Source organism: Nansenia antarctica (genome assembly GCF_963989245.1).
Source record: "Nansenia antarctica genome assembly, chromosome: 9".
In the NCBI taxonomy this organism is placed as follows: Eukaryota; Metazoa; Chordata; class Actinopteri; order Argentiniformes; family Microstomatidae; genus Nansenia; species Nansenia antarctica.
In genome coordinates, this window is record NC_137679.1 from 14,296,282 (window position 1) to 14,308,242 (window position 11,961).

Here is an 11,961-nt window from a genome sequence, read left to right on the forward strand (position 1 = left end):
AAGAACCAGATTCTGAAACAATATCACCAACAACCTTTAAACTCTCAATACACAAACACAATCATGTGGAAGAAACTTTGGATCTCTGGAAATGTAATTAAATCAATTTATATTGTCCTTTATCAGACAGAATCAGTCTTTGACATTTGCTTTTTTGTCAAACAGTCTTGCTATCTTGGTTCCTACCTGTTTCTCAGTCCACTCTGCTGCTGCTGGGACTGTATCATGGCCTTTATGTTCATCCATCACACACAGGTAACAGATACACTGCTGATCAGTACGGCAGAAAATCTTCATCACTTCATCATGACGAGAGCAGATCTTTTCCTGCAGTTGTGTGGAGGCTTTGATCAGCTTGTGCTTCTTAAAGGCAGGAGATTCATAGTGAGGCTGGAGGTGAGTCTCGCAGTAAGAGGCCAGACACACCAGGCAGGACATTAGGGCTTTCTGCTTTCTCCCAGAGCAGACATCACACGCCACATCTTCAGGTCCAGCATAACAGTGAGCAGGAGGAGCAGCTTGGAGTCCCATCTTCTTCAGGTTCTCCACTAATTCAGCCAGCAGAGTGTTTTTCTGTAGAAGAGGTCTTGGGATGCAGGTCTGTCTGCACTGGGGGCAGCTGTAGACCCCCTTCTGATCATCCTGATCCCAGTGGCCCTTAATACAGCCCATACAGTAGCTGTGTCCACAGGGAATAGTCACCGGATCCTTCAGTATATCCAGACAGATCGGACAACTAATAGAGTCCATGCTCTCTGCCATTTTGCTGCACACACTACCAGACTGGGCACGTTTGAGCTTGAGGGCGGGAACACTTCCTGGTTCTGTGTCTCTGTAACTGTAGGGGAAGTGGTGTGTGTGTGTGTGTGTGTGTGTGTGTGTGTGTGTGTGTGTGTGTGTGTGTGTGAGTGTGAGTGTGAGTGTGAGTGTGAGTGTGAGTGTGAGTGTGTGTGTGTGTGTGTGGGTGTGTGTGTGTGTGTGTGTGTGTGTGTGTGTGTGTGCGTGAGCGTGAGCGTGAGCGTGTGCGTGTGTGTGTGTGTGTGTGTGTGTGTGTGTGCGGAGCTGTCGGCGGAGTGGTGTTGGACAGAGGCCAAGAACAGGGTGGATGTTATTGTGGCCATCTTCTTCTCTGTGATTGGTGCAGCCACACAGCACATTCACCTTCCCTCGTCAGCCACCAGGAGTCCCCCTAGTGAGCTCAGATCAGATTAGATCAGATTAGATTCAACTTTATTGTCATTGCAGAGTACAAGTACCAGACAACGAAATGCAGTTTAGCATCTAACCAGAAATGCAAATAGTGATATAAGGGCATGATATAAAATCATGACAGTGATAGATAGGTACAGTATGTCAAGTACGGTAGGTTAGAGGTATATATTGTTATGAGCTATGTACAGTTAAGGTAGCTATGTATAGTATGTAAAGTACAGATGTATAGATTAGATTAGATTAGATTAAACGTTATTGTCATTGCAGAGTACTATACAACGAAATGCAGTTTAGCATCCAACCAAAAGTACAATAGTGATATAAGAGCATGATATAAATAGAACAACAGGTAGTGATAGGTAACTATGCAATAGTATGTGCACAGGTAGTATTGTAAACATCATTTTAGTTTAGAGGTATATACAGTTATGGTCTATATAGCATACGGTTATGAGCTATGTACAGTGAGGTAGTTTATGTACAGTATCTAATGTGCAGAAGTATAAAAGAAGCTATATCAGGAGACATGTGCAATGTGCAAAATACAGTATGTTCAAAGGTAGTAATGTAAACATCAGTAGTGCAAAGGTTATAGAGTGATCACATTATGACATTTTTCATTATCATAGCCATAGTATCCCAAGAATGAGCTCATTCCATTTCCACAACTGGACACCACCACATATATGACACGTTCTGATTATTTGGTCCACAAGTCGGCAACCAATCAAAATGTTCAGACTTATATTTTTAAACACGGAGCTAAATTTCAACGGTGTTGAAAATCATAACACAAACTTGCTAGTCAAGTCAAAAATACTACAACGCAATGGATTCAGTGAGTAATCCCCACTGCTACCTAGTTAACTATAACACTACCCCTCTGAGCAATAGACGTCTTTTCAACCTCGCGTCTACAATATAAACCAATATTAACCAGCTATATTACGGCTATATTTTCTACTTATCTTAAATGCATGAAAACCGTTATTAAACCCCTCTAAACTGTCAGAATACGTCCCAGACGTCATGTAGTATGAGATTCATATAGTCTAGCATAGTTATCCTAGCAGAAGTGGTGGTTTAAATTGCGTCTATACGTCGCTGTCCTTTAACCCAGATAAATGCGGTCTGTGTCTAAACCTGTTTTAGTCTAGCAGCACGTTGAGTTTAAATTAATACCCTAAACGCCTGTAGATTGTCAAAATATGTACAAGACCGTCATTTAGTCTGAGATTCCATGTAGTCTAGCATAGTTATTCATGCAGAAGAGGTGGTTTAAATTGCGTCTATACATCGCTGTCCTTTAACCCAGCTAAATGCGGTCTGTGTCTAAACATATTTTCTACTTATCTTAAATGCATTAAAAATGCCTCTGTAAAACAACGATGAGAAAAATAAAGAATGGCATATGGGTGAGATGAACAATGTGTCCATTATGTGGCCTGTGTTTTTTTGCAGTTCAATTACAATTAGCATTATTACAAAACATTTAAAACACAGTGGACGTGAAAATGGCGGATCATTTGCATTCCGTTCATAACAAAATGATACATTCCACACGATTTATTTGATAGCACATCAGTGATGCAGTAACGTTGAACTACAACAAAGAGGCTGAGAACTACAACGACCGTCTACCTACCCGCGGGCACTCATGGAACTACTACACTGCGCCTGCGCACAGCCAGCAAACGGTCGCGCGCAAGATTTGAATGTTGTTGGCCAGAGATTTTACCGTAATAATATGAATACCTATTTTAATGGATTTTAATGGAACTATGTAGAAAACTATGTCTAACCTGTCGAGGTCAGAATTGGTTTCATCGTCTGAGAGCAATCTGTCCATTTCTAGTCGAACTAGTAACAGAAGTTTGCGAGTGGAAGAAAGAAGAAAGAACGAGGCTAAAAATCAAAGTCCAGGGCCATCATTCACTCTCCACCAGCACAGACAGGACTCCTAGAGGTTCGTGTTCAAATCACATTGTCAACAGTTGTCACAGCATGTCCTACATGTTGTTGTTCTTGTTGTTTTGACACAGATGAAGTTTAAAGCAACCCATTGAAGTTGAATAGAAATGATTCTATGTTTCAGGCTTGTCCCATAGAAGGCTGAGTCAAAAAATCAAGGTCCAGGGCCCTCATTTACTCTCCACCAGCACAGACCAGGACTCCTAGAGGTTCTTTTTCAAATCACGTTGTCACAGCATGTCTTAGTTATGGTTGATGTTTTGACACAGATGAGGTCTAGAGCGACCCTTAACAGTTGAATACAAATCATTCTATGTTTCAGGCTTGTCCCAGAAACGCCTGACTCCACAGAGGGCACAGAGAGCTCCAATGGTACTTCCTTTTGATAGTAAGAAGCTTACAGGTCTGTATTAGTGACCTGTATCACTAACATGTTTCATTCTCATTTCAATAGTGGCCCTCTCTGACTCTCCACCAGCACAGAACAGAACTCCTAAAGGTTCGTTTTCAAATCACATTGTCAACAGTTGTCAGTCACAGCATGTCCTACATGTTGTTGTTCTTGTTGTTTTGACACAGATGAAGTTTAAAGCAACCCATTGAAGTTGAATAGAAATGATTCTATGTTTCAGGCTTGTCCCATAGAAGGCTGAGTCAGGAATCTAGGTTCAGGGCCCTCTTTCACTCTCCACCAGCACAGACCAGGACTCCTAAAGGTTCTTTTTCAAATCACATTGTCAACAGTTGTCACAGCATGTCCTACATGTTGTTGTTGTTGTTCTTGTTGTTTTGACACAGATGAAGTCACAAGCAACCCATTGAAGTTGAATACACATGATTCTATGTTTCAGGCTTGTCCAATAGAAGGCTGAGTCAAAAATCAAAGTCCAGGGCCATCATTTACTCTCCACCAGCACAGACCAGGACTCCTAGAGGTTCGTGTTCAAATCACGTTGTCACAGCATGTCTTAGTTATTGTTGATGTTTTGACACAGATGAGGTCTAGAGCGACCCTTAACAGTTGAATACAAATCATTCTATGTTTCAGGCTTGTCCCAGAAACGCCTGACTCCACAGAGGGCACAGAGCTCCAATGGTACTTCCTTTTGATAGTAAGAAGCTTACAGGTCTGTATTAGTGACCTGTATCACTAACATGTTTCATTCTCATTTCAATAGTGGCCCTCTCTGACTCTCCACCAGCACAGACCAGAACTCCTAAAGGTTCGTTTTCAAATCACATTCACTCAACAATGGCGGTAGCTGCCATGCATGGTGCTAGCCTGCTCACTAGAGAGCCGTGCCTAAGAACACTTCGACATGAGGAGAGGAGGAGCCAGGATTGGACCCTGCGATTATTGGGCGACCCCCTGTACATTCTTGAGTTACAGTTGCACCAGTTGAAGCCAAAAGTGACCCTTCAGAGTTTTAAGAAAATATATATTGCTTGTTTCAGGTACATCCCAGAAAAGCCTGACTCCCCCTAAACGTATGTATTCAAATGCATCCCACGATTATCTGCATGTTTGTGATTTTTTTCTTCTGCTCCAAACTGATTTAGCAAACTTGTTCGTATGCTCTCTATCTCAACAGGACCTAAAGACAAATACCCACTCTCAGAAAAAAGTAAGAATTCCAATTGAAGCTAGTAACATTTCATGTTATTTGACTTCAGTCCTGTTAAGTACCGTATTTTCCGGACTATAAGTCGCGGTTTTTTTCATACTTTGGCTGGTCCTGCGACTTATAGTCAGGTGCGACTTATATATCAATAATTCATAATCTCTGACTGACATGAACTGACATACGTAATCTCTGACTGACATGAACCAAGGAGTAAATCCGCTAGCGCCTCATACACGATAGAATAGCCATTATACTTGACAATGTGGACATTAAACACGACAATGTGGACATTAAACATGATGTTATGGACCTTATACACAATGTTATGGACGTTAGAAACGATATTAAAGTCATTTATTCCTTCCAGAGGCTGTTTAACGTTGCAATGTTGTACCCGCGAGTAGCATTTTGCTACTTCCGGTAGCGCTTCATACGCGATAGAATAGCCATTATACTCGACAATGTGGACATTAAACACGACAATGTGGACATTAAACATGATGTTATGGACCTTATACACAATGTTATGGACGTTAGAAACGATATTAAAGTCATTTATTCCTTCCAGAGGCTGTTTAACGTTGCAATGTTGTACCCGCGAGTAGCATTTTGCTACTTCCGGTAGCGCTTCATACGCGATAGAATAGCCATTATACTCGACAATGTGGACATTAAACACGACAATGTGGACATTAAACATGATGTTATGGACCTTATACACAATGTTATGGGCGTTAGAAACGATATTAAAGTCATTTATTACCTTTTAGAGGCTGTTCAAAGTTTCATTTTTCCTCCGCGACGCCATGTTGTTAGCCCCGCGCTAGCTAGCGGACTTTACACTCGATAATACAAGTATTCCTTAACCTTTCAGAAGAAGTTTCAACGTGAATTATGTCCTTCCTGGGCTTACAAATCCTCTCATGTCTCTTCACAGTGCCAGACTAGAGTCAAGCTCAACAGGGTCTTCTTTCCCCGCTGATTCCGCCAAGCCCGTTCCCTTGAACCATGCGACTTATAGTCCAGTGCGACTTATATGTGGTTTTTTCCTCTTCATGGCCCATTTTTGGCCTGCTGCGACTTATACTCGGGTGCGACTTATAGTCCGGAAAATACGGTATGTGAAAATACAAAAGAAGAAGCTCCTTCCATTGCCTCAGTCAGAAATGGTTATATTTGTGAGATCTTTGCGGTTTGCTTAAGCACGGAATGTTTTCACTTTATTTAACTTATTACATTGTGATTTACATCAGCATTCCAGAGAACAGTTGTGGGCCTACTCCTCGAAATTTTGGACGAGGTGAGGAGGAGAGAGCCATGGCAAACATTTTCACTGCGACAGCTGGAGACGGAAACAGATTTCACAGAGCAGGAGGAGGAGCTGAAGAAAGAAAATTTCCGACAAAGCATGGTGATAATTTAAAATAAAAGTTTACGGCTGCATTTACCGCGCAAAAAATGTACAGACAAATTTAAACCCCCAAAAATGTAATATACACGAAAATGAGTTCAATGTATAATACACCTGAAAATGAGTTCAATGGAGATGGCAAAATATTTAAACTTCAAATGGTTGAAATGATTGTACATGATTTGTACATGATTTGTCAAATGTTTTCCACACAGACCTCCGTGATGATGAGCATCGGAGGGAAAAGTGCAAGGGACTGCACAAACAAGATGATGGACAGGTATTTAAATGCATGAACAAAGACGCAGGTTGACTTCATGTATAACATAATTTCACCCATAATGCACATTAGTCATGTAACGGCTTTTCCCCCTCTCTCTTACAGATGCATGACAAATAGACTGATGTCCCTTTTCAACATCAGTGGTGGGGGGCTGCGGAACAAGAGGGCCTTTGGGCAGACTGCCCTGTACCGTGTCATATTGGGTAGGTTGGAACCGATAACTGGGCAAGAAGCATTGTATCTGCAAGGGGTGGGGCTTTTTGCTTCTCTTCCTCTTGCTACCCTTTCTATAGTCCACAATCGGCTCCTTGGTCTTGTCGATGCTGAGGTAATTTTCCAGGCAGCATTATACTAGGTGGTTAACTTATCCTCTGTACTGTAGGCTGCCATGTTGTTGTTGATCAGGCCTGCACCGTCATCAGCTAACTTGACTTGATTAAAAAGGTGTGCACTAAAGGTTTGTTGTCTATAGCAACGGCTTCAACTCTACTATCCATACACGGGGGTCTAGGGTGGGTGGTAGCATACTACAGATTATTTTGTGGCGAGTGTCAAACATTTGCTCACTATAGGAACAAGAGCTACAGGGCACCAGACATTCAAGCATCCACAATTTATCTGGCTCTTTACTCTTGCTTTTTAAAGTTTTAAATGGGATTCTTCTGTGAAAATAACTTTTCTTTTGCTTTATTTAATTACAGAAGCTGTCATGAACCTAAAAAAGGTCACAGAGGTGGAGGCAAGGGCGAGCATTGGAGATCACCTGAAGCAGGCCCCAGGCAGAACGGGCGGTGCTGGCTACAGACAGAATAACCCAACCTAAATGTTGTCTCTATAACTGTCAATAAATACTATTATGTTGTTAAATGTTCCTATTTCATTGTTATTATGTTATTAAATGTTGTTAAATATGTTGTTATTATGTTGTTAAATGTTCCACATCAATCAACATTGTTAATATTTAATATTCTTTTTTCCTTATTTTTATTTTGTATTTACTAGTTAAATGTTTACTAGTTAAATGTTTACTAGTTAAATGTTCCTATTTCATTGTTATTATGTTATTAAATATGTTGTTTGTATTTTGTATATTTTGAATGAATGGCTTATGGCTCATTGTACTATTATCCCTAATAGCGCGTTTGCTCTGTCGTTTTAGGAGCATAGGCCTACCACCACTTTGCGCCGATTTTGTTGTCAATGTTTTTCAGAAAATTAAACAGAATTTGCTTTGTTACTGTTCATATGTGTGTTGCAGTCACATACGTAAACATTACGTTTGAATGATTTAATGAGCTGATGTTATTTTTTTCAAACCACACCGCATGTCGGCTATTTCAGCACCACGCCTTGTCCACCTACTTATGATTCACTCTGAGGGGTTCAGCGTCAGTGCGCTTCGGTGCACCCCGCTGCCTGATTGTCTGTCCCTGTGTCATTCACTCTCAACATGAATAAAAGTACAATAAGCATTATTCAGGTGGTGGTAGATTCTTTATTCGGACATTATAGGCGCGGTGTGGGACTGTCGGTCCGATATTGTAAAAAAAAGAAAAAAAAGAAAAGTGGATTCTCAAAATAATCTGCTGGGCCAAATATTATTGGTGACGGGCCAGCAATGGCCCACAGGCCGCCTATTGCCGACCCCTGGTCTAGGCTATAACAAAGCTAAATTGATGTGAAATTGGAAATTGAAACGTCTGTTTAAACTGCATTTCAACAGCTATATATAGTCTGCCGTTGAAATGCCTATAGAAACAGTCGTTTCAATTTCACCTCCATTATGCTTTGTTTTAGCCTAGAGGTTTAAACACCGGTGTTTCAATGTCTAGGTTATAATTAAGCTAAATTTAGGCTAAATTGGAAATTGAAACAACGTCTATGTTTAGACGTTGAAATGCCGTTGAAACATAGAAAGGGAAACAACGTTTATGTTTCAACAGCATTTCAACGTCTAAACATAGAAGTTTTTTAAATTTCCAATATGGCCGATATTTAGCCTCGATTTGGCCTAGACGTCTACGGGCCATTTAGACGTTGTTTAGACGTCTAATCAACGTAAAATTGCTCACTGGGACTTTAACAGGCTCACAAAACACGCTGTGTTAGTTGACTAGCGAGTGTGTCATTGATTTACCACAACGCTGAAATGTATTCACATGTTTCGAAAGAAAAGTTTGAACATTAAATCGGACATGCGGACTAGCCGTGTCACATATTGACTTGCTCAAAGATTGTGCTGATGTGACATTGGGTTCTCAAGTGTTGCCACTAGATGACAGAGTTACACATCCTCCTCCTATGTTGCTGACTACAGAGTAGAAGAAGAGCAGTTGGTCAGTGCAGCTGAGAGATGCCTGCCTGTACCACCATGCAGAGTTACTATAGAAAGACCAACTAATATGCTACACCAGCACTTCCTCCAGTTCCTCATTCATGTCTCCAGGGTTTTCACAAAGAGACTTTTTCTCCCTGGATTATGTCAATGGCATGTGAAGACAACATGAGGAATCATAATGAATGATAAGGATGGAGCTGGATTGATGCTGACCTATCCTGCACCCCTCATGACAGACATCCACCACCTGCTACTGTTACACCCATGGAGTGCAGGCTGACACAAGGGGAGACATATTTTTGAAATTATTTAGAAATATAAATAAAATAAAAATGTGTGTGCTGGCTGTCCTCAGTGGCTACTGACAGTCTCAGGGTAACTGTCAACTTAAGTACAATAAAATAAAATAAAAGAACAGTTATCAACAAAAACAATTCACAAAAACATATTCATTGTTCTTTCAAAATATCTTGTTAGAACATTGCTTAATCTAATTCCCAATTATTATTATTATTTTTAATATATATATTTAAATGTGTACGGTCAGTTGTTGGGGCTGAGGTAGTGGTGGCCTAGGGGGTAGTGTGTTGGTGAGTTCAAATCCCACCTGGAAACACTAGTGAGCCCTTGAGTAAGGCACTTAAGGCACTTTGTCCTACTGAGACAAATCAGATAATAATTCCAAGAGTAAAAACAAAACACGGTGCAGCAGCTTTCAGTCACGCTGCTGCATGCTCCTGGAACAAACTCCCTGAAGAAATCAAACAGGCCCAAACCCTTAAAGTATTTAAATCTAAGCTAAAAAACCTTCATGTTTTGCACCAGTTATGATTAAACACAAACACTCCTATCAATGTCTTTTTTCCATTAACTATTGTCTTTTTAAATGTTTTATCTATTTACTTCTTATATTTGCTTTTATTCATTGTAATTTTTATTTTCTTATGCTCCTCTTGCTGTATTTTTAAATAATGCATGTAAAGCACTTTGAATTGCCCCTGTTGTATGAAATGTGCTATACAAATAAACTTGCCTTGCCTTGCCTTGCCTACGTTACTCCAGGGAGAATGTCCCTGTACCCCTGTAGGCTATATTTGCACATTGCACATAACATAACATGTCTCCTAACATAGCTTCTTTTATACTCTGCACATTAGATACTGTTTATAAACTACCTCACTGTACACAGCTCATAACTGTATATTGCCCATAACTGTATACTCTAAACTAAACTGATGTTTACAATACTACCTCTGCACATACTGTGTTTTACATAGTTACCTATCACCTATCACTTGTTCTATTCATATCATGCCCTTATATCACTATTTGCACATTTCGTTGTATTGTACTTGTACTCTGCAATGACAATAAAGTTGAATCTAATGTAATCTAATGTAATCTCGAAATGTAAATCTCTTTGGATTAAGAGCGTCTGCTAAATGGTAAATTATTTATTATTATTATCTCTGCCCCCCAAAACAGCGATCCCTCTTCAGGTACAATGATGAGGAGGGAGGTCCCTCTTCATAGCAACCCTGGGGGGGTCTTTCTCTAAGAGATCAAACGTATCACAACTGAGGCGTACAGGCCTATTTATCCATTAATCTTACTCACAATGTCATCATCCCTCTCTGCCCCCCTCCCTCTATGCCCCCTCCAAGATAAACAGACATGTTCTTAACTACTGTGAGTGTTGAGTCACACGCACCCTTTTCATCATGGGGCTGTGGCTCAGGAGGTAGAGGCTGGTGGAGGTAGAGGCTGTGTCTCAGGAGGTAGAGGCTGGTGGAGGTAGAGGCTGTGTCTCAGGAGGTAGAGGCTGTGGCTCAGGAGGTAGAGGCTGGTGGAGGTAGAGGCTGTGTCTCAGGAGGTAGAGGCTGTGGCTCAGGAGGTAGAGGCTGGTGGAGGTAGGCTGTATCTCAGGAGGTAGAGGCTGGTGGAGGTAGAGGCTGTGTCTCAGGAGGTAGAGGCTGTGGCTCAGGAGGTAGAGGCTGGTGGAGGTAGAGGCTGTGTCTCAGGAGGTAGAGGCTGGTGGAGGTAGAGGCTGTGGCTCAGGAGGTAGAGCCGGCGTCTAATGATCGCAAGGTCGGCAGATAGGCGGTTCGAACCCCGGCTGGCCCCATGTCGAGGTGTCCTGAGGAACCCAAAACACTGAACCCAAAATTGCTCCCAATGAGCGGGCCGGTGGCTTGCATGGTAACTTGCTGCCATCGGTGTGTGAATGAATGTGTGTGTGAATGGGTGAATGAGAGGCCGTTGTAAAGCACTTTGGAATAAGGAGCTATATCATACACCAGGCCTATTCAATTAGCGGCCCGGGGGGCGCATGCGGCCCAGACGTGACCCCCGATTGGCCCAGCCATAAAAGCAGAGAAAAACGTATTTCGCAAGTGTTCAGAAATTCATGCAGAAATGTCTACAATAGTAGCCTACAGAACGTGAATATAACACTCTAAACAAACTAAGCGGGGTGCTTAAAACAACAATGGACAACGTGATGGCTACAATTAATTTTATTCGCTCCACTTCGAGCCTCCAACATTATTATTATTATTATTATTATTATTAACTTATTCCGCAAGCTGCTGTCAGAAATGTCTGCTGAGCACTACGATCTGCTTTTGCATAACGACGTCAGGTGGCTGTCCAAAGGCAAGGCACTGGAGCGTTTCTGTGATCTCAGAGAGGAGATTACAACTTTCCTCCGCAGCAGCAAGCAAACGAAGGCAGAAACACACTTGAATCGTATACTGGACGACAACTTCATGGCTGATGTCTGCTTTCTGAGCGACATATTCAAACACCTGAATGACCTAAATGTGGGGCTACAAGGCAGAGACAAAACTGTGATTGATCTTGTGGAACAGGCGCGTTCCAAGTCAAACTGGACCTTTTCGCGGCCGACTTCTGCACCGGCAGAATGCTGCATTTTTCCGACGCTCCGCAAATGCGTCTCATCCCCGGCACAAATCACAGATGTGATGACTGTTTTCATTGCGAGGTTGAAAGATAACTTTGCTGGTCGACTGGATGGACTTGCTCTGCCCGCAGAGGTGATGGGCTTTGCCAGAGACCCGTTCACTGCTGCAATAGAAGGGGACTTATCCACCAGAGGAAA

General features: G+C 41.7%; 1 protein-coding gene across 1 annotated transcript; it reads right to left on the reverse strand.

The window, feature by feature from the left end:
• Window positions 1-132: 132 nt before the first annotated feature.
• Window positions 133-750, reverse strand: LOC308165356 (E3 ubiquitin/ISG15 ligase TRIM25-like; the record flags this gene model as incomplete). The annotated part of the gene is made up of 1 exon (XM_080539514.1): window positions 133-750. One exon carries the CDS (start codon window positions 748-750, stop codon window positions 133-135), a length of 618 nt encoding a protein of 205 aa, XP_080395640.1.
• Between the last annotated feature and the right edge of the window lie 11,211 nt (window positions 751-11,961).